Below are 24,316 nucleotides of genomic sequence, written 5' to 3'. Positions count from 1 at the left end.
TAACTAATGGACTTGGCTAAATTTCTTAAAACCTTCTAAGCTTGTTTCTTCATCTTCAAAATTGAAGTAATATTTACCTCTTGGTATTTGGAAGAGGATTAAATTATTATTTTTTTTTTCTTTTTTAAGATTTTATTTATTTATTAGACAGAGAGAGAGAGACAGTGAGAGAGGGAACACAAGCAGGGGGAGTGGGAGAGGGAGAAGCAGGCTTCCTGCTGAGCAGGGAGCCCGACGTGGGGCTTGATCCCAGGACCCTGAGATCATGACCTGAGCCGAAGGCAGTCGCTCAACCAACTGAGCCACCCAGGCGCCCCAAATTATTATTTTTTTTAAAGATTTATTTGAGAGAGAGAGAGTGAGTACAGTGGGGGGAGAGGGAGAGGGAGAGAGAGTCTTAAGCAGCAGAGCCCGACATGGGGCTTAATCTCATGATCCTGAAACCAGGAGTCAGACACCCAACCAAAAGCACCACCCAGACGCCCCTGGAAGAGGATTAAATTATTGTATAAAATACGTAGCACAAAGCCCAGCACATAGTAGATACTCAGTGAATGTTAGCTCTTGTCCTCTCTCTTCCTCTCCCCACACCTAAAAACTTCATATTCTCCCCTTGAGGCAAAGGGACAACCCCAGGGAAAGGTTATCCTACAAATGGGAGCAAGTTATTTCGATGGGAAGACTGAGGGAGGGACTGAAAAATAGGAGTTTGCAGTTGTAGATACTGAGAACAATTCTCTCACAGTTCTGCCATATACAAAATCTGCTTTGTCCGTTGTTTAGAGTGTAGTGGCATTGACATTCAGGGTATATTTTAACATCCTCAAAAATCATGTATTAAAAATCTCTACTAAAGTATTTGTAAGTGAAATGATCTGCAGGTCTGAAATCTGCTTTGAAATATTTCAGAAAAACTGGTAAGGAAATAGATAAAACATGGTTGACAGAATAGTCTGGCAGTCCCTCAAACAACTAAACAGAGTTCCATATGACCCAGCAATCTACTCCTAGGTATATACCCAGGAGAAATGAAACATGTTCGCACAAAAACTTGTGCATGAATGTTTATAGCAGCATTATTCACAACAGCTAAGAAGTGGAAACAACCCAAATGTCCATCAGCTGATGAATGGATAAACAAAATATGGTATAGCCATACAGTAGAGTATTATTTGGCCATAAAAAGAAATGAGGTACTGATATATGTTATAACATGGATGAACCTTGAAAACATTATGCTGAGTGAAAGAAGCCAGTAACAAAAGACTACATATATTATGATTCCATTCATATGAAACGTCTAGAACAGGGAAATCTATGGAGGCAGAAAGTAGATTAGTGGTTGCTTAGAGCTGGGAAGTTGAGAAGAAGGTGAGATTGAAGAGTAATTCCTAAAGGAATCCAGGTTTCTTTTTGAGGTAATAAAGTTTTAAAATTGACTATGATGTAATGTGCACATATCCATGAATATACTTAAAACCATTGAATTACACAGTTTAAATGGATGACTGTATGGTTATGAATTATATCTCACTAAAGCTGTTTTAAAAAACAATATGGACAAAATGTTGACCATTGTTACAGTTGGGCAGTAGAACTGAGAGCTTCATATATTCTTCACATATTAGAAAGTTTCCGTAATAAAATGTTTTTTAAATACCCTTTCAGATGAAATTTAAATATCCAAAATATGTATGTACTTGGTTTAAAACAAGGTTGGTTTTTACCTCCTGTTTACCTCAAGTAAGAAAGATGCACAGAATTACCAGACTTGTTAACCAGGATACCTTGTTATTCCTATGCAGAAACACTTACATTTGACCTCCCGTGGAGCACATACTTTGCATTATACTTGTCAGAGCTATTTTCATCAAGAAATGCCATCTATGTGTCCCCTTGCCAGCATCTTTGCAGAGTTTACAACTTTCAGCAATTTATTGGCATCAGCTCTGCAATAGTGTTAAGCAGCTGCTCTGCAGTTGAGCTGTTTTAATATACCACCACTCTGTGCAAATAGTTTATATTAAATGGCCAAGATATGTGATTTGGGATTCAAGAAAGCAGTTTATCTCTTTTATAGAGATTATTTATGCAATAAGAGTCGTTATCCTCTTCCTCTTCCTCCTCCTCCTCATCATCATCTGGAAGATTCATAAGAATGTCCTTGCCCTTAATTCTTCCATTTTGATAGTAATTATTTTACTGTGATGTGGTTTTAATTGTTTCATTTTATTTCAGTTTTGTCCTAAGTCTCAATTGTATAGCCAGATGCAATTCTAGAGTTGTTAATTTTAATGAATGGTTCATCATTCTTGAAACTGTAATTTTTTTATGTATTTGATATACTAGATTATAACATATATACTATTAGCTCTTTGAAAAACAGCATAAAAGTGTCAGAATTAATGACTATTATTATAAATCAGACTATGTATGTAGAATAATATTTAAATATCTCAAACTAGTGGTTAAAGGGAAAGAGGATTGGGGCATGTCACTTTTACAGTATTTGAATTTTACAATGAACAGGTAATGCTTGTATAATTTTGAAAAATGGGAATTTTAAAAAATATTTTGAGAAATTAATGGAGCATTTGCCAAGAATAGGCTAAAACAGCCAAAATAAAGGACGCCAGATTAGGGCAGTCTACATTTTGACATTTTGGAGAAGAGAGCCTGCTTTCTGCATGAGCCCTACAGTGAAGCCTACTAAACAGATTTTCTCGTCCACGTATTCAGAGAGAGTACTCAGTTGTTTCGTTCACATGAATGAAATGAAAAACAGAAAGAAAACTTTTAATCTGGTTCTTTGTTCATAATTTGGAACACACACCAAAGACTGTCAGAAACTGGAAGAAAATTAATAATTAACACAAAAGGGAAAAAAATCACAACAGAGAAACTGACCCTGTTCTCCAAAGAAAACAAAAACAAAACTCCACAGCAGAAAAGAACTTACAAGCGGTAATTCGTTTTTTCAGAAAAATTTGAGAAAGTAGTATTTCTATAAAATAAGAAACAGAGAACAACAAAAAAAAATTGGTGATATTTTATTTTCAAAAATTGCTAAAATTAAAAAAATTGCTAAAATAAAAATCATGAAATTATTATAAGTAAAAATGCCAGGAGAAGGGTACAGAGAGGAAGAGAGTGGGGGGAGGAGGTAATAGGGTGATGGGTATTGAGAAGGGCACATGTTGTGATAAGCACTGGGTGTCATACTTACCTAATGAATCATTGAACACTACATCAAAAACTAATTATGTACTATACAGTGGCTAACTGAACATAATAATAATAAAAAAAAAACTTTGGGAAAGAAAAAAAACAGAAATGAAATAAGAATCAGCTTGGCATCATAGTTCTCAGAAATTTGACTTTAGGAAATAACGAAATAATACCATCAAAGTCCTGAAGAAAAGCACAATACTTTCTTCCACAGTACCCTCTCAGAAATAATGGAACTTGCCAAGATAAATAATAAAGAAATAAAGTAATAAAAGAAATTTCAGAATAATAACTGGGCATCAGTCTTAAAAGCAGTCTACAAAATTGAACCCAGCTAATAAATAGCATGATTAAGAAGCTAGATAATCTTAGGTAATATGGGAAAAGGCATATAGTGTTTCCATCAATGAGAAAAAAAAATAATAAAAGGCAGGAACTCTAAGGAGGAGGGAAATCTCTTTTAGAAAGTCAGAGTACAAATAGGAACCCAAGTAAATGGCATGATTTTGAGCAATAGATGTGATGTAAGAAAAAGAATTCAATTGAACATGATGCTTGAAACATTCTCCTTTGAACAGAGGTTCCTTTCTTGTGCTTCTAATCACACTCTCTGCTCTGCAGTGAACAGTATTTGTAAGTCATTAAATATAAGTACAAATAACCCTACTGACCAATCAGAAAAGGATGGTTTAAGACCAGAGAAAAGCAGAATCAAAAGCTAGGGAAATGAAATGCAAAAGTCAAGTCCAAACAATAATAGCAGAATCTTAAATAGGAGAAATGAGCCAATAATCAAGAGCCAGACAAGAACATGGTAAGAACCAAACCAGATCAGGAACAAACCAGAAGATCTCAAGGTGACTTCATCTTACCAAACGATTCTGTTTTGTAGTGACGAGTAAGTTTTCTAGCTCGTATATGTTAATGTTGGTTTATTTATTTTTGTTTTGTCAGTCTGAGAATTGAGATCTCATAATTACAACCATTCTATTTATAATAATAATACCAGTAAGAGCATGACAGTTTATGCCAAAAATGTTGGTGAAAGATCTATTAAAATATTGTCATGGATAGAAAGACTCAATATCATAAAAGTCAGTTCTTCTAAGTTTTTCTTTTAATTTAATGTAAGTCCACCCTTATCTCTAAGAATAGAGCCAAAAATATATCCAAATCATTAAACATTATAACAGTGTGACATGGCTGTATGAACTGACAGACTATTGGAATAGAATTTAAAAGTCCAGGAATAAATCATCTACTTATGGAAGTTTAGTGTATGATAAAGATAAGCATCTGAAATGGGTGAGTACATAATGTTATCACAGAATAGCTTTGGGGGAAAGATGTCGAATCCACACCCTTCACCATAATCCAGGATAAACTTCAAACAGATCAGAGGTCTAAACGTTTGAAAAGGAAAAGAAAAAGAAAGCATAAAAGTAACTTGAGGAAAATGGAAGAAGAAAACACAGAGAAGGCTGTAAAATGAGAGATTGACATATTCAGCTACATGAGAATCCGAAAGTTTGGCATAGCCAAAAAAAAAAAAAGCATAAACATAGATAAAAGATAAAGGGGGGGGCCTCCCACTCATATTACAAAGGGCTAAAATCTCTAACATATAAAGAGCTTCTTGACATGTGTAAGAAAATGACCAATCACCCAGGAGAAAAATGGACCAAGAATATCAAATACCCTTAAATATATGAAAAGCCGCTCAACCTCTCAATAGAAGAAATGCAAAATAAACATACTCACTTATCAGACTGGCGAATAGCCAAAAAGGTAACACAAGCATACATTTTATCAATTAGGAAACTGAAGCTCATTGAACCAGAGTAGATTGCCTAAGTTTACATAGTGAGTAACAGAGTCAGGAATAGATGTGTCTTTGACTTCTAACCTAATGCTAAAATATTTCCAGTACATGTGCTTGGCTTTCTGTGTGTTCAGTACATGATGGTATTGTGGATACTATTTGATGTTAAAGTGGAATTTTCATTCCCCAAATTTACCATTGGTATAAAAGGGATGGATCATTTATGTAACCCAACATAATAAAACTGAGCAAAATTTTTCTACATGTTCTCTTGGTATCCATTGTAGCTGTATTTTTGTAGTGGGAATTTTATAGAACTGTGTTACTTGTACAGTGTTCTTTACCTGCATTTCAGAAACCATGCTAACATTGTCTAATGCAGCCAGAAGAATGAAAGTAGACTGTGCCAACACCCTAAATTGAGGTGATCCTAGTCTGGATGAAGCAAAGACCTATGAATTTCCCTTCTGTCTCCTGACCAGCGTCAGGAATGAGCTGTTTCCTGTAACTGCTCCTCTACCAGCAGCAGAAGGAAGGCAAAGAGAAACAAATGACGCCCTCCTCCCCAGCACTTAGGCGCCAAAGCCCTCTGCCTAATGTACCTGCACCTCCTTCCTCTTCTCCCTCCTCATCCTCATTGCCCCACCTGTCCCCTTCCCCAACAAATATGATTCCCTTTACCTTACTAATCTGTAGATTAGTAGTAGGTTGTGTTAAAGGTTATTTTTTCCTATTATTTTATCTTCATGCCAAGATACAAAAGTTAGGCAAGTAAACATAGGTTCTTTCAGAGAGAAAGTTTTCTTTCAATAGCCTGAGAGCCCATCATCTCCCCTTCCCCTTCTCCTTATAGTGGTAAATAGAAGAGGAGCTAAAATCTACCGTAATACCAGACATGTTTAAAATCAAATCAGTGATTATGTACCTCACTATGGAGAGCATATAAATGACATAACATAATCTTGAAAGCAGAAAGATCCCTCAAAAGGCTCAAATGATATTATAGCAGATTGTCAGTGTCTGAAGGTGCACACATTCTCATGTGCATCCGCCAAGCCAACCCCAGGACTTCAGAAAGGAGAAAAAGGATTCTGGCACCATTTCATCCAGCTCCTCTATTGGCCCTAAGATTTGGTGGCTTGAACTCAACAGCTCTGTTTAAAATACCCACTCAAGCTAGATGGTTCTAAATAGAACTAATGACAGCCAGGGGAAAAAAAAAAAGAAAGGCCTGTAGGAACTTGCTCTGACCCAGAGCTGATGTCTATAAACAGATTAGTAGAAGGGAGCAGAACAGCTCTCTGTCACCATAACTTTGGTGTCTTGGCATGAAAATGAAATAAAATAATAGGGAAAAAATGACTTCCAACATAGCCCACCACTATTCTACAGATAATAAGGTAAAGGAGAGTTTAATCTGTCCTCTCTCCACATGCTTGTATTTGATTGAATGAATTTAGTAATTAATCATAAATATCCACTAAGTAGTGTTAGATGCTAACAGTTTGACTGTGGGGAGAAATAAAAGACAAAATAGACTGAGAAGGGGAATGACTGAAAATTGTGATCTGAGCTCTTTATCAAGTTCAGCATAATTAATTCTTAGTTCAAACAGCAACTGCTAAAGCCAACTCCAGTTTTCATTTGTAAAAGAATGGGGAATGACATGATTGAAGAAATCCTGAAGTTGTATTAAATTTAAGGTTTGAACTGGTGATTAGTAGGCAAGGAAAAGAGTTTTGGACTCTTTTTCCCTACCATCTTCTTATAAAACTTCAAAAGGAAATGGGATAATTGAAGAGGAGGAAGAGAAAAAATTAAGTGCCTAAATCGTCTACTCAACAAACAGGTGTAGAAAACCTTCGGCGGAAAGTAGCTCCACCAGTGGGTCCGAGGTTTGTCAGTTAGAATCACTTGGAGATCTTTAGAAAATTCCAAAGCCAGGGCCATCTCCTTCCCAGTTACTCACAGTCTCTGCAGGTGGGACACAGACATCAGTAGTTTTTGAAGTGCCACAGGCGATCCCAATATGCAGAAAAATCAGGGGCCCACTAGATCATGGAATGATATATTTATCACTTACCATCCTAAAAATACTAATGGTATGAATCGATAATTATGTGCAGCATTGTACATTGACATGTTGTTAGTTTCATAGCTCTCCTCATTCATATAGTGATTGGCTCAAATGTTTCTTCTACTTCAAGAATAAAAATAAATGTTTTACCATCCATCATTTTTAGTCTGCTTGCTAAAATCACACTTGCCATTATCTTCTGTTTTCATCTATCAACAGGAATTGGCAGCAATTAAACAGATTGTCACCAATATGCGTAGTAAGCACTCTGAGGACCAGTTACTTCTTACTAAAACAGATGCAAAAAATATGACAGAGAATCATAAATCAAAGACTTTAAATGTGCCCAGAGAACATGAAGACAATATATTTATACCCAAACCAACACTCTTTGTAAGTACAACCAATATTAACTTAGAATTTTAATATCTCTGATTTTCATAAGTATATTTAAGTTTCTTACCTCTTATTCCTATTGGCTTTAAACTAATTTTCAGTTTTATTAAAAGGCCTTGAGAGATCTATTATTAATCCCTTTTCTGAATGTATGTATTACCTACCTTACAACTGATAGTTGGTTTTTAGTTAACATATTGGACTTGCCCAGAAATGAGCCTTAATCTAGCATTTACCTCCTCCAGTCTTCAGGACTCATAGGGGAATCAGAGGGACATTTCATATAACATACAAATTTTTAATTTACCTAAGACTAAAAAGACATGCAAAATATCTCCTTCCCCCTCTTTTTGAAATTAGTATATTTTGCTCTAAGAGGTTCTTCATAAAGTACAAAACTAATCATATTAACATAAACTAAAATGCATCTTTAGGTAGAAATGTACATGTAATCATTCAAAAAACAAAAAACTAGAAAAATTTGGATTAAAAGAGAAAATACTGAAAATGTTTTAACAAGAATAAAAATTAAAAGGCAACACAATCAAAATAGTAACATTATTAAATATTACACTTTAACATGGTTTCCCATCCTTGCTTTAATTTCCCAGAAGAAATGTGATTTTTACCATTTGAACAGACACTCAAAACCAGACAGATTTTCTCTGTGATACTCTGATTTAGTGAATCCCCAGAATCTTAGTTTTTTAAAACTTCCAAGATGATTATAATAATTGGTCAAGTATGGGAGCTTCTGATCTAAGCTACTTCATTATACATTCAGATAATGCTGCTCGAGATCAATGTGATATGAGAGATTGCTTAGTGATTACATGGTTCAACATCCTTTCTTAAAAAATGACAGAGTTACAATTTAGATGGAATAAGGGGTAATTACTGTAAGGATCCATGTGGTGGTAATGGAGACTGAGCTGACAGGAGAGAGAAAACAGGAAGCCTAGATTGACCAGCCAGGAAACAAGGCAGCTATACGGATTTCCGGATTTCCGCAGCTGTGTCCCGGGATCTTTTCCTCTGGTGGTACACCAGCTTCTCTTTGTTTCTCTCCCAGTTTCTGCTTACTCATAGTTTCCACTTCCTCATTAACTTGCTCTTGGCCTCTTGTCTTGAGACATACTTCCTTCCCACATCTACTCTCTTATAACCTAGTTCTCTGTGTATTTTCCAAAAACAAGAATCTAATTGGCGCAGCGTATTTTTGTTGGGTGATACGCCTTTGTGGCAAGTCTTGGTAAGGTTATTAGCCAGGCTACTGAATGGCCGCTCTTACTAGTGAGCAGGAATCGCATGGTACCAAATAAGCTGCCTAGAGCTATTTATTCCAAAGGACCATGGCTCAGAAAGTGGGCTAAGATGATGGCAGACAATATGATATGTCTATTATATTAAAATCTAATACATAGATGTTGATGGGATAAGTAAGGTCAGATGAAAACCACAAGATATAGCCAATTACTTAAGCCTGTCACACCCTCTGATCTGCCTTTCTGACCCTTCTCTGTTCCAAGCAGTGAACTATTCCTTCTGACCCTGACCTCCTGCATTTCTGACTTTGGCTGGTAACCTGATTCTGATATCCTGACTACAACCAGTATATAATTAACAGTAAAATTTCTCCAGTACCTCAAAATAAGGTTATTCAGTGAGAATAAAATTAAGAAGATTCAAAATATAAAGTATTAATTGGGTGGTCTTTATTTCCTTCTTTTTGCCTATGTGTGTTTTCTGGGGTTTTTTTTTCTTTAATAAACTTAATTTCTTTTATAATAAGGGAAAATTTTTCAAAAGAGGTATGAGCTCAGGAGCGCCTGGCTGGTTCAGTCAGTAGAGCATATAGCTCTTAATCTCAGGGCAATGAGTTCAAGCCGCATGTTGGGTGTGGAGCCTACTTTAAAAAAATAAAAAAGAGGCATGAGCTCAGCTATACCCTACTAAAAAGTGAGAGCTAATACTGGAAACCAGTCAAATCAATACTGTGTGCTAATGCAAAATTGTTAATGTGAATTGACTGAGTAACCTGGAGAGAGTCATTTAAACACTCTGAGCTGGTTCTAATCTGTAAAATGAGGGGGGGATCATATGAAATGAGGTCTAGACATCTTTTATACTAATATGCTATTATTCTTTTCAGGCATTATAATTTTTATAGTTACTATTTTGAATATTTTCCATTTTCCATAGCAACATTTTTCTTATATCTCATCTAATCTTGTTAATAAGGAATTTATGATGTACGTATTTGAAAATAAGATCTAGTTATTTTATAATCTTTGTTTTTTTTTTAAGATTTTATTTATTTATTTGACAGAAAGAGATAGTGAGAGCAGGAACACAAGCAGGGGGGCAGTGGGAGAGGGAGAAGCAGGCCTTTTGCAAGCAGGGAGCCCGATGTGGGGCTCGATCCCAGGACCCTGGGATCATGACCTGAGCCGAAGGCAGACACCCAATGACTGAGCCACACAGGCGCCCCAATCTTACAGTTTTATAACTAAAATGGAAACATTTCTAATTTGCTTCCAGATCCTTTGGCTGAAATTATTTGCTATTGATATTTTTCCCTGATACTAAATTTAATGCTGAATAGATGGATGGATGTGTGTTCATATATGCATTGAAAAGATGAGGAAAACAAAACTGTCAATGGGGCAGTAGGGTAGAGGTAGAGCTGTGATGTAGAAGAGCTTGAGATACTTGTCTTTATATGCTTTTATATTCATATGAGCCTTTTGCAGTACCCATGTGATAATTTATATATGAAGAGAACCCCAAAAGGTGCATTTGATAGACAGCTTTCTCAAGTTATGGCCATTAAAATCACAGGGCAGAGTTGTTTTTCAGGCATTGAATGCCCGCAACAAAGACTAGATTGAGCCATGGAATGGAAGTGCTGTAAGTATAGGAGCTGTGTTTCCATTGCCTTGCACAGCTCAGGAACAAAGTTGATACTCAATAAATATTTGGAATTGAGGACTTAAAAAAGATATGGTTAGGTGCCTTCCTGATTTACTTACCTTCTTAGCTGTTAAAACTCTACTGGGTGGGATACTTAAGTGTTAACACTAAAAGGACAGGGACAGTGAAAAGCAGCAACTCCCATTGCTGTGCTTAGTGCCCAAGACTATGGTTAGTGCTACTTCTACAACGGGCAGCACCAACTCAGTCCCTTTCATTCATAATCACCCAGTTCATTCCCGCTAATCACCTACTTTCTCTCTCAAGGTAGCTTTTAAGCTGTGCTAGCCCTTTTCTCTAGCCTTACCTTGCTCCTTTCTAGAAAAAAATTGGAGCTGTTCTAATCCTCTTTGGAGCAACTTTCCTTTTTCCTTCCAGAGCAGCATGGGACTAACTTTTTCTAGTGTTCTGCTACCATCCTTTTCCAAACCAGCATTTTTACTCAGGATTCATATCATTGTCACTATTTTCTCAAAATAGTGACAATGGGCGCCTGGGTGGCGCAGTCGTTAAGCGTCTGCCTTTGGCTCAGGTCATGGTCCCAGGATCCTGGGATCTAGTCCCACATCTGGCTCCCTGCTCCATGGGAAGCCTGCTTCCCCTCTCCTGCCCACCCTGCTTGTGTTCCCTCTCTAGCTGTCTCTCTCTCTCCTCTCTCTCTCTGTGTCAAATAAATAAATAAATAAATAAATAAATAAGTCTTTAAAAAAAAAAAAGATAGATGGGATATACCTAGAGTAGTCAGATTCATAGAAGCAGAAAATGGACCAGTGGCTGCTAGGAACTGGGGGCATGGGGAGCTACTGTTCAACGGGGACAGAATTTCAGTTACACACGAGGAAAAGGGTGTTGTGGATGGATGGTGATGATGGTCGGACAACAATGTCAATATACTTAATGCCACTGACCTGTACACTTAAAAACGATAATGGTGGCAAATTTTATGTCATGTGTATTTTACCGCAATTTAAAAATTATTTTTTCTGGGTGCCTGGGTGGCTCAGTTGGTTAAGCGACTGCCTTCGGCTCAGGTCATGATCCTGGAGTCCCGGGATCGAGTCCCACATCGGGCTCCCTGCTCAGCGGGGGGTCTGCTTCCCCCTCTGCCCTCTTCCCTCTCGTGCTCTCTGTCTCTCATTCTCTCTCTCTCTCAAATAAATAAATAAAATCTTTTTAAAAAATTATTTTTTCTAAGTAGATAGGTTATAAAAACAGTTTTTCTCATCACAAATGAATTTAGCAGTTATTTGTAATATGGTAATATAATGAATACAACTGGATGTATTAAGACAAGTGACACAGGATGCCACGCTGGGGTAGCCTTACTACAGGGTTGTGTGCGAACTCTGTGCCTCCCAACCTTTCTCAAGACATAACCACACGTTTGTGTGGCACTCCAGGTTAAATGAACTTTGCTGGTGGATTGAAGGGACCCCAGCCATCTCTGGAGGCTGAGGGGATCAACAGCTCATCATACCTATAATGCTTCCTTGTGACATTTGTACTGAGACTCTGGACTCACTTTTTTTGATGATGAATCTAGATTTATCTCACCAAAGTATGCTCAGACCTCAAGATATGTAGCTATGCATATTTACATTTCAAAAAAAATAACTTTTCAGTTTCTAGCATCATGAGTTCCAATTGCAGCTTCTTCCTGATGTACTTTATCTGGTAAGCTAATTTAGAAATAAGGAATTTCTTTGTGAGCATGGAAGTAGGGCAGTGAAGGTCGAATGATACGGGACAGTCTCTCATTTAGTTGGTAGGAAAGCCAGGTCAGCTGAACTAGACTCGCTTAGGTTGAGCCCTGCCTATGAAGACTCTTTAAATATTTATTTCTGTGATTCCCAGCTTATATCTTTTTTTGGAAAACAAAGTTATATCTACTAGACAGCATCTTTCTTTTCTTTAGAGAAGTGGCACTTTTCTGGTGTTTGAACACAAATAGATTCTTAATTTCTAGCTTTTTTTCTAGATTCCAGGAATAATCCACCAGGTTTATGATATCTGTATTATCATCATTCTTTCTCATTTTAAAATACTTTCTCAATGTGTTAGAATCCCCAAGTAATATATTAATGTTTTAGTTGACTGCTTGTCGATGACACAAAAGTACCTATCTTATCAGTTATTTATCTCCAGAATCACATTGTAACATGGTAGATTAATCCTGGTAGGTTTCCAGTTAATCCTGTCATTTGTTTCTGCCACAGCCCTCTGAGCTCTTCCCTAAATCTGGAGTACAGTTTACTTAAGGTTTGTTAACCCTCAACTGATAATCCAAAGTTTTCACTAATTCGTACTGTTTCTTTATAAAATCACAAATACAATTAACCTAAACCAGCACATAAAAATTAGAGCTATATGCCATATATACATATAAAAAGGGTTTCAATGTAATGGAACCTATGAGAGATCAAGTATCTCAAAAGTCAATTTATGCAGTGGAAAAGCAGCTAATCCCTGGAAAGAGGCACACTTGATTGTGGCAAATCTACCTCATTAACACATCTGATAAAGAATGTATTGGTGGGGAGGGGAGGCGAGAGGTGGTCTGCAGTGGACCAAACACAGATAAAAGGAGTCAGGAAGAATTGTCTGCTAGTGAAATTCTTGTACTGTCCTTTTTGGATCTTAAGATTCCTTTTTAATATCGAAAGTTTTATTTATCTTCTTCCCATGTACACAGAGCAGTAATATTTTTTGTATCAGTCGAATGAGAAAACACAGATGTACAAATTCTCTGCCCTTGACTATAAGCTTGAAGGTCTGTAGCTTGGTCTGTAGAAGCTACTTTCAGATTTTTTTTGTCCAGGAGCCACAGTTTAAAAACCAGTTCACATTGTGACCTAGTGATGATCACACACTTTCTCAAAACAGAATTTAACCCAGCTATGGCAGGTACTCTGACGTTTTCTATCCTATTCTAGCCTGTTGACTTTTTTTCCCTCAATTCTGGTCTTTACCCATTAAATTGATTTTCATACTCATGGGTGGGGACCTACGGTTTCTTTTTTTTTTCCTTCAAGTTTTATTGAGCTATAATTGAAGAGGCCTACAGTTTCAAAAACACTGGCATAGATGTGCTTCTGAGACTGTGCGAACCTTAGACTTTTAGCTGGCTCACCTTTTCTGGTCACCCAAAACCTCTCCATCTGTTTATCTGAGAACCATGCAATTTTTCAGTTTTACTGTGACTTCTTATGGTCTGCGACTGTTTAAAAAAAAAAGGAAAGAAAAGAAAGAGTGCTGGTAAAACTAGCAGGCATTCCTGGCCAAATGACAATTATATGTCTTATTACCAATTAATAGCATTCTGATTTGTACTTTGGTTTCTTTTGGATTTAGTTAGCCTCTGTCACCTTTTTTTTTTTAAAGATTATTCATCCATTAGAGAGAGAGAGAGAGTGCTCATGCGCGCGTGGTCGTGCGCCCACACACATGGCAGAGAAAGAGGGAGAGAAGAGAATCCCAGGCAGACTCCCTGCTGAGCACAGAGCCCAACTCTGGGCTCCATCGTGTGACCCCAATATCATATGACCTCAGCCGAAACCAAGATTCAGACAGACACTCAACCAACTGAGCCATCCAGGCACCCCGCCACTTTTTTTTTTTTTAAGTCATCTCTACACCCAACATGGGGCTCGAACTCACAACCCTAAGATCAAGAGTTGCATGATCCACCATCTAAGCTAGCCAGGAGCCCCAGCCTCTGCTACTTTTCAATTCTCTTAGCAGACAACATCTGGCCTTCCCAGTGATTTCTTGATTTTGCCATGGAAGCTTCTTTGACCTTTTTTTTTTAATATTATGCTTTTTTTTTTTTTTTTTAAGATTTTATTTATTTGACAGAGAGAGCAGCAGAGGGAGAGGGAGAAGCAGACTGCCTGCTCAGCAGGCAGTCCCATGTGGGACTCGATCTCAGGACCCTGGGATCATGACCTGAGCTGAAGGCAGATGCTTAACCGCTTAACCTGAGCCACCCAGGTGTCCCTTTTTTTTTTTTTTTTTTAAGATCTTCTTTATTTATTAGTGAGAGAGAGAGAGATCACGAGCAGGGGATAAGGGTAGAGGGAGAAGCAGACTCCCCACTGAGCAGGGAGCCTGATGTGGGACTCGATCCCAGAATCCTGGGATCATGACCTGAGCCGAAGGCAGACTCTTAACCGACTGAGCCACCTAGGCGCCCCATCTTTTTTTTTTTTTTTTTTTTTTTTTTAAGTAGGCTCCACCCTGAGGTCAAGAGTTGCATGCTCTACCGACTGAGCCAGCCAGGAGCCTTTCTTTTACCTTAAATACTAAGGACTTTGAACTTTCTTTATAAGAAGGAAATACTGAAGTGTTTTAATACAGATTTTCACTTTAGAAAGATAAGCTTGGAAGAATTGTGGATGATTAATTGAAGAGAGAGCCAGATCAGAATTAGGAAGCTCTTGCAGGAATCAAGCCAGAAACAATGAAGGCCCAATGGGGTCAAGATAGGAACAGAATGAGTTAAGAAGATATTTCAATAAAAGCTAAGTTTTAGACTGCTTAGAATGAATGTAGTAAGTGAAAAGAAATCTAGGATGAAGAAGAATGAAATATTTCTGGTTTAGATTACCGAATAAAGTGTGATACTATTCACCGAGACAGAGACTGTGGAGGATTGGGAGAGTTCATTTGACATACTGAATTTCAGTCACCCATGGAGACCATCCTGTGAAAGAATCTATAGCTCAAGTTAGAGCCATAGTGTAAAGATTCAGGAGTGGAGGAGAGTCTCCCAGCTTAGTTAGTGGTAATTGGAGTTGGCCAAAGCATGAATAAGGTTAAGAGGAGCTGATCATTGAAGTCACTTCCTGCAGTTTGTACATCAACTATCAACTATAAAACAATATAAAAAAGATAAAATTACAAGCTGTCATACTTATCTATATGCCTACACATACATACATATATTTAGAAATATGGTCCTTCATAGTTTGAAGCAGATCTAAGTGGGAAAGAAGTAAACTGCATATTTATTGTAATATATCGTATAAAATAGGATGTTTTGATAGGAATCAGTGCCTTCTGTAAGAAGTTCTGAGTGCTTTCTTCTGTAACAGTCCACCTCCCCTCTTTTTTGTTACTACTCTGTACAGCAAGGCTCTTTTTAGATTGAAATGATTGAGCAGTAAAGCTAAGAAGTTCTCTGGCAAATACTTAGCAATTCAGAAGCTCAAAGTACAGTGATTTGGATCTAGTAATTTTTTAGTAAATATCCATTGCATGAATAAATATCCATATATAGACAGATAATACAAATGAAAAGATCCACGTCTTTGATTTTTTTTTTTATAATTCTCTTTGAAATAAAATCAATTCATAAATACTTACCTATGTACGATATGTTAAATACAGGCTTTGAGCCAGAAAACACAGATGTATATTTTTTCTACAGACATACCAGGTGGGAGATTATTTCTGACAAAAGAGAGAACCTTTGCCCTTAAGTATCTTTCTGAATTAAGAAAAGCAATTGTTTACTGTAATTTTACATACAAAGCCCCAATATTATATAGGTACTTAGTTCTCTGAACTGCCTCTCTTATTTTCCTTATAAGCATTTTACTTGATTTTTGTGGGTTTTTTTCTTTTTTCTTTTTTTTTAACAGACCAAAAAAGAAGCACCAGAGTGGTCTAAGAAAGAAAAGATGAAGACCTAGTGTTTTGGACGGATTTGCTCTATCATTATTTACTCCCGAAGTTCTTACTCTGATGAACAAAAAGTTTGTCGTAATCATGTACTTGGCATTTTTTTAAATGACTAAAGTTTACTTTAACTGAATGTTAAATTAACAGATTTCAGCATGATAATCAACATGTATGAAGTGCAAACAATAGTATGCTTTGTATTTGGTTTTATCTGTTTTGTTACAAAATAAATATATACTCTTCTGATTTAAATTTTAGAGCTTTCATAATTCTCAATGCATTTTTAAAGTATGTGGCTTATAAATATTTGGCTAAATATTGTCATATTGGTGAGTGTATTTTCTAACTATATAAATACTAGGTTTAAAAGTCATAACAGAAATACCAAGACACTGTACATTTTTTAAAATTCAGAATCATTTGTGAAATCTAGTAGAAGACACTACAAATGCCCAGTAATGGTGGTCAGATATCACATAAATAGGTGGATATGAATTGCTGATTGTTTCTTTTCTTTTAAAGATTTTATTTTATTTATTTATTTCACAGAGAGAGAGAGACAGCGAGAGAGAGAACACAAGCAGGGGGGAGTGAGAGAGGGAGAAGCAGGCTTCCCGCAGAGCAGGGAGCCCGATGTGGGGCTCGATCCCAGGACCCTGGGATCATGACCTGAGCCGAAGGCAGATGCTTAACGACTGAGCCACCCAGGCGCCCCTGTGATTGTTTCTTTGGGCTCTGTTTTTCCTTATACTTCAGATGATCATTAATCAATAAAATCTAGGAGAAAATCTGTTATTTTATTGGTCAAGTAAAAATTTGGTGGAAAGTTTCTCATTACATTGGTGAAAACAACGCTGATTCAGATGCAGGATGGACCAAATTTCTAGTCAGGAAAAAAAGCATTTTCTCTTTTTCTCAACATAAAATACATTCCATTTCTTATTCAAGAGATAAAACTTAAAGAAGAGGGGGAAGGAGGGAAATAGAGTAAGAAAAGAAAAAGAGGGACACCTGGGTGGCTCAGTAAGTTAAGCGGCTGCCTTCGGCCCAGGTCATGATCCCAGGGTCCTGGGATGGAGTCCCACATCGGGCTCCTTGCTCAGCAGGGAACCTGCTTCTCCCTCTCTCTCCCTCTGTTTGTGCTCTCTCTGTCAAATAAATAAAATCTTAAAAAAAAAAAAAAAAAGGAAAGGAAAAGAAATATACTTTTATATATCAGGTTTTCTCAACCACTATTGAACATAGTGGCTGGGTAATTTCTTTGTTCCAGGTGGGAGTGGGGGGCAGCCCTTTGCATTGCAGGATGTTTACCAGCATCTCTGGCCTCCACCACTAGATGACAGTAGCACCCCCCCAGTTGTGATAACCTAGAAATGTCTCCTGTCCCCTGGGGTAGCAAAATCACCCCCTGCATCCTAATGAAGAACCAGTGATATCAATGATTATCCTTGTAGATATAAAACAAGAATACTATCTGTTCAATGTGTTCTTTGAAAATCACAATAGTACAGAACTATTAGTTGAGTGAGAGAACAGAAGAAGCCTTTGATAGTAATATATACTTGTAAATCTGTCATTGGCCTGAAGACCCTAATCCCATTCCCCCTCCTTGTTCCATTTAGCTAAATATCTTCTAACATATGACTTTCTGCAACAAAGGTTTGTGAATATGACCTTTCTTAGGCATGCATTTTATTTTTTTAAAAAAGATTTTATTTATTTGACAGAGAGAGACACAGTGAGAGAGGGAACACAAGCAAGGGGAATGGGAGAGGGAGAAGCAGGCTCCCCACTGAGCAGGGAGCCCGATGCGGGGCTGGATCCCAGGACCCTGGGATCATGACCTGAGCCGAAGGCAGACGCTTAATGACTGAGCCACCCAGGCGCCCCTAGGCATGCATTTTAAATCCAGCATGCCTGTATAATTCATTAAAACTAAATTAACTCGTAGACATAATTTGTTTCCTTCTAAAATGATAGAAGAAAATGTCTTATTTTCAATTCTAATTATAAACCTTTTTAAAAGCATTTTATGATTTACTTTAGTCAGTTCATTATTATATGATATTATAATATAAAGGAATACTGATTGATTATCCAGGTTAAAGTAATGGTGTGGACAAGGGCACAGAAGTAGGAAAATTAGGAGCTCATTTAAGAAATAGAAACTACAGTGATGAAGAAATTGAGGAAGTCTTCCTCGCTCCAAATCCTTAATTTTTTTTCCCCTCTTCCTTTCATTTCTAGATGTAATTACTTAAAAAAAAAAGTTGCTACTATCATTTCTTACCATAATATCTATTAATAAATCTCAGAGTTAGATTGGTTTTTTATTGAATTATATTTGACATACTATAACAGTTTCAGGTGTACAACATAGTGAGTTGATGTTTTTATACATTATGAAATGACCACCACAATAGGTCTAGTTACCCTCTGTCACCATACGAAGTTAATACAGCATTATTGACTATATTCCCTAGTTGTACATTACATCCCAGGGACTTATTTATTTTATAACTGGAAGTTTGTACCTCTTAATCCCTGTTGCCTCTTTTACCCGACCCTTAATCTCCTGATAGATTGTGATATGAAAGCCTCTTGGAAGACCTTTGTGGGTTTCTAATTCAGATGTCACGCCTTCCAGAAAGCCTTATCTGTCCTACCATAATAATCTGTATTAAGTTCTCTGTACTTTATATCTCTTTAACTCTGTTTACCATATTTTATGATAATTGTTTATACTTGTCCATTTCCTTGAAGGCAAGAATTGTTTCTTAACGCTTTTGTTGGTCCTTGGTATCTAGCACTGTGCCTTGAGCTTAAGCAGTAGATGTTTACTTGATGAATTTGGGCATAGATGAGACATGGTGGTATAAATTTTTATTTTATTAATGTCTTAAAAATTAGAGATGAGGCTTGTTTTAGTATCATGGAATCTATTGTAGCTCATTTCTTAATGTCACTACAACCCTTGCCTTTTCTCCAAATTTTCAGACCTTTACTTTTTCACTTTTTTTTCTCCTTACCACTTCCTTTTTTTATTATGGTAAAAAACACATAACGTAAAATTTACTGGCTTACCCATTTTTAAGTGTGCAGTTCAGTAGTATTGAGTATATTCATTCACATAATTGTGCAGCAAATCTCCAGACTTTTTCATCTTTCAAATCTGAAACTACACTCATTAAACAGCTTCTCTTTTCCTCTTTTTCCCCTCCCTGGAAATACTTCTTTCTAATTTCTATGAATTTGACTACTTTAGATTTCATATAAGTGGAATCATATAGTATTTGCCTTTTGGTGACTGGCTTATTACACTTAGCATAATGTCCTCAAGGTTCATCCATGTTGTAGCATATGTCAAAATTTCCGTCTTATTTAAGACTGAAAAATATTCCATTGTATGTGTATACCACATTTTGCTTATCCACTCATCCCTTGATGGATATCTGGGTCGCTTCCACCTCTTGGCTGTTGTGAATCTCCTTGCTTCCTAACTTTATCATATCCTTTCCTGGCTTTGGCATTTTCTTGCTAAAAAATAAATAAAAACAAAATTAACATAAAATTCTTTTTTTTCTTGCTAAATGTTTTATGAAATGTCCAAATGTAAGAGTAATAGCTACCATTATCAAGCTCATTCTGTCAGCCAGTTGCTGTGTTACATGCTTTCTACTCCTTAATTTACTTAATCTTCACAGTAACTTTGCCAAGTAAGCATTATCTTCATTTTTAAAATGAAGAAACTGAGACTCAGAGTAACTTAATGGCCCAAGATCAGACACATAATAAATAGTAGAAGTGGATCTGAACCAAGACTAATTCTAATGGCCATGCTCTTTCCAGTATACTCTACTGCCTCTATCCCCACCCCCCGCCCCAGTGAGATGGAAAGGAGGGGGAAAAATCTTGATTTATCAGCTTTCTTGGGGGAGGAGGGGAATATACATATATATAGGACTTAGCACAGTTGGATTTTCATTCAAGAAAAATTCATGGATATAAGATCTATTCCTAAAGATAATAATGTTGCAGTGATAAAGGATTCTGACATGAAAGAATTCCATGTTCTTCTAACAGTCCTTACTAAGTTAATAGTATATAGTCAACTTTTCAGAACCAGCTGAATGTTCTATGCATTAATTCACGCATTCATTCAACAAGTATGAAAAACCTAAAATGTATAAGGCATTTAAACTTTGAATTGTTTGTCCTCATCCTTTTCTCAAGGGGCTTTGAAAAAGAACTCTATGATGTCTCAGTCACCAGAGGAGAGGTTTATTCTTATCAACCTCGATATAAGAATTTCTAAAAAGAACTATCACAGTGACCCAGAGTACTCCAAATTCACTATCTTGCACCGGCAGTGGTTGGATAATCACCCGTCAGAAAGCTTAAAGCAAGATTCCCACACTTAGAGAAGGTTGAAGCTATTAATGAGCCAGATGCCCTTTTACTCTAAAATCTTGAGAGGCTAAGAATATGCAACAAGAAAAGGGAGGGTGGGAGAAAAAATATAGTTTAATCTCACTTATTTTAGAAAGTAATAAGTACTATAAATGCTTCAAAGAAAGATTTCCTGAGGCTTGGAGGTCACCCAACAAAGCCAGCCAGTTAGCTATCAAAGAGTCCTCACTAGGTATCATTTACTTTGGTTGATTTACAAGAGTCCATAGTCCACACCTCAGCTCTATAGGCTCAGAAACTTAATTTTATTAATGTATTGAAGGTGACATCTTTCAAGAGTATGCCCCCACTTACTGTTGTATAAATCACGTATTTTGAACAAACAGTAAAACTACAGACTATGACCCTAGGATCAGGGCAGATGGAGGATTCTCTCCTGGTTCCTCCTTGGCTTCTGCTGTACTGTATAGTCATCATTTTCCTCCTTCCTCCTCTTCTAGCTGATCTTAAAACATGAAAATTTTTCAGAGTTTCTTTTTCCCCTTAAATCTTTTACCTATTCTGTACTTAATGTCTTGATAATTGCTACTCCCTGGCTTTAGTTACTATGTGCCAATATTCCCAAATTTTTACCTCTAGGCCAAACTGTTCCTTTTAATTTAACACCTGCTTACTTGACATCTCTTCTTGGATGTCCTACTGTGACCTCAAACTTGACATGTACAAAAATGAGTTCAAGTTTCTTCTCCAGTCCCTCAGTTTTCAATAAATGGTACCACCACCTACTCAGTGACTCCTGTCATGAACCTAGGAATCATTCTAGACTCTTATTTTATTAACTCCCAAGCATTCAGTCACCAAGCCTTGTTGATCTGCCTCATAAATATTTCCCGTTTTTACAAAAATTTTGGTTATGAAAATTTCCAAATATACAAAAGGGCAAACTAAACAGTGGCAGTGCAAAAGAGGAGACAGACATGTTCACTGTTTGTGGTAATGGTTCCATGGGTGTTTACATGTGTCAATGTTTATCAAATTGTACATTTTTTTAAAGATTTTATTTGAGCAAGTGTATGTGCAGAGCAAGAGAGAGCACAAGCAGGGGGGGAGGGACAGAGGGAGAAGCAGATTCCCCATTGAGTGGAGAGCCCGATGCAGGGCTCAATCCCAGGATGCTGGGATCATGACCTGAGCCAAAGGCAGACGCTTAACTGACCGAGCCACCCAAGTGCCCCAAATTGTACATTTTTTAAATGTGCAGTTTATTATATGTCAATTGTACTTTAATAAAGATGTCTAAAATGAACAAAGAAGGGCACCTGGGTGGCTCAATCAGTTAAGCATCTGGTTCCGCATCAGACTCTTGGTTTTGGCTCAGGTCATGATCTCGTCATCATGGGATCAAGACCCACAACGGTGTCTGCACTGACCTGAGCATAGAGCCTACTTGTGATTCTCTCTCTCCTCTCCCTCTGCCCTCTCCCTCCCCGTGTGTGAGCTTGCTCTCTCGCTTAAATAAATAAATAAATAAATAAATAAATAAATAAATAAATATTTTTTTTAAATTTTATTTATTTTTATTTTTCATTTTTTTAAAGATTTTATTCATTCACTTGACAGAGAGAGACACAGCGAGAGAGGGAACACAAGCAGGGGGAGTGGGGGAGGGAGAAGCAGGCTTCCTGCTGAGCAGGGAGCCCGATGCGGGGCTCGATCCCAGGACCCCGGGATCATGACCTGAGCCGAAGGCAGACGGTCAACGACTGAGCCACCCAGGTGCCCCTTTTTAATTTTAGAAAAAAAGAAAAGCAATTAGGAAATCACTACTTAGTAACCCCTGATGAAATAAATGATACAGGCATCAAACACCAATGAATGCTAAAGCAATGGGATACAAGGATAATAGGGAACTTCCTATCGGCCATAACCACCTAAATTTTCTTTTTTTTATTTTTTAAGTAGGCTCCACACCCACCGTGGGGCTCGAACTCACAACCCTGAGATCAAGAGTCACATTCTCTACCGTCTGAGCCAGCCAGGCACCCCCTAAATTTTCTAATCACCCTTAGCATCACTAAAAGTGGGGTGAGCAAAAATTACGTGCCTATTGATGTGATGTAATGGGAAGTAGAAAACACCACCTATGCAGTATCCTTGGGGAAAAAAATGTAGCCTGAATCAGATCAAGTCTTCAGATCTAACGTCAGTCTACAGGCAAAACAAGAAATAGATCAAGCTGAATGACACCATGAAGAAGGAATTTACTAAATCCAAAATGTAGAACATTCTGGCCATTGGAAATGTCCAATGTTTCTAGGCCTTTCTTATTTGTAGGCTTTTTTGATTGACAGAGCTATGAAATAAGTGTTCTTAAATGGAGGGGGGAAATCATGAGCTCTGATATATCCAATCTAATTTAAGATTTTGTGAAGATTTCAACTTCTTTGATTTTATATTTTGTATTTCATTTCCTGTGTGTGAATCTGTCACCACCTTAGTTTAAGCCCTCGTATTCTCTTCCCTAAATTATGTCAATAGTCTTCTAACTATACTCCATAAATCTACTCATGCCTCTCTCCAAACCATTCTCCACAGAACAATAATCTTTCTCTTTACACTGTGATTTTTTATTTAAAATTTAATCTACAGTTTATATACAGTACTTATAAGTCATGAACTTGAAAAACAGAACAAAATGCAATTGAGGTATAAGCTAAGAGCACAGTGCCATGTTTCAATAAATTTAATTCAAAATATTTATTTTATTTGTTTAAAGAGATTTATTTATTTGAGAGAGAGCACAGGTGGGGATAAGGGGCAGAGGGAGAGGGAGGAGCAGACTCCCTGCTGAGCAGGAAGCCCAACGTGGGACTCAATCCCAGGACTCCGGGATCACGACCTCAGCCAAAGGCAGATGCCTAACCGACTGAGCCACCCAGGTGCCCCTAATTCAAAATTTTTAAATAACCAGATAGATGAGCCTTGTTTTTTACTAAACCCATGTTAAAATATTGATTTCATATGAGATGGAGAATAATTTTATTTTTCATTTAATGCAATCATGACCATTTTAATCATAAAATTGTACATCATTGGCAAATTTTTAAGTTATTGACTATATTGATCATAATTTAAAAATTTTTTTGCAATAGTTGCCAAAGGTATTTCACTTGTTGCCTTCATAGACAGAAGTTCAGAATTATATTTTCTTTCTTTTTTTTTTTTAAACCAACAAAATGAGTTTATTCTGGAATAGCAGATAAATTGCAATTTAGGACTAGAAAACTATGGTGAACCATAGGCAAGTTCCCAGAATTATCTTAATTTTTTTTTTTTTTTGTAAGTAGTCTCCTCACCCAACGTGGAACCTAACATGGGACTTGAATCATGACCCCAAGATCAAGATGTGAGCTGAGATGAAGAGTTGGATGCTTAGCCAACTGAGCCACTCAGTTACCCCTGAGAATTATCTTAACTATAAAGACTACCATGTAAGGGGTTAACATTCCAATTCTTGTTTAAAGAACTTACACAGCTCAGGGCGCCTGGATGGCTCAGTCAGTTAAGTGTACAACTCGTGATCTCAGTTTAGGTCTTGATCTCAGGGTCATGAGTCCAAGCTCCAAGTGGGGCTCCATGCTGGGCATAGAACCTACCTAAAAAAAACAAAACAAAACTTTTACAACTCAACACACACACACAAAGTCCAATTAAAAATTAGGCAGAGG

The 24,316-nt window shown here is 37.1% G+C and overlaps 1 protein-coding gene across 1 annotated transcript in view; it reads left to right on the top strand.

The window, feature by feature from the left end:
* The window catches only part of PIBF1 (progesterone immunomodulatory binding factor 1), a 208,844-nt gene extending 192,515 nt beyond the window's left edge, over nt 1-16,329 (top strand). The window contains exons 17-18 of the mRNA XM_021697895.1: nt 7,347-7,520; nt 16,139-16,329. Of these exons, the coding sequence (XP_021553570.1) occupies nt 7,347-7,520; nt 16,139-16,189 (225 nt within the window). The 3' untranslated portion in view covers nt 16,190-16,329. The remainder of the gene's footprint in view (nt 1-7,346; nt 7,521-16,138) is intronic.
* The last annotated feature ends 7,987 nt before the right edge of the window (nt 16,330-24,316 follow it).

This window comes from Neomonachus schauinslandi, chromosome 3 (assembly GCF_002201575.2).
Source record: "Neomonachus schauinslandi chromosome 3, ASM220157v2, whole genome shotgun sequence".
NCBI lineage: Eukaryota > Metazoa > Chordata > Mammalia > Carnivora > Phocidae > Neomonachus > Neomonachus schauinslandi.
This window is presented reverse-complemented; position numbering and strand designations above follow the sequence as displayed.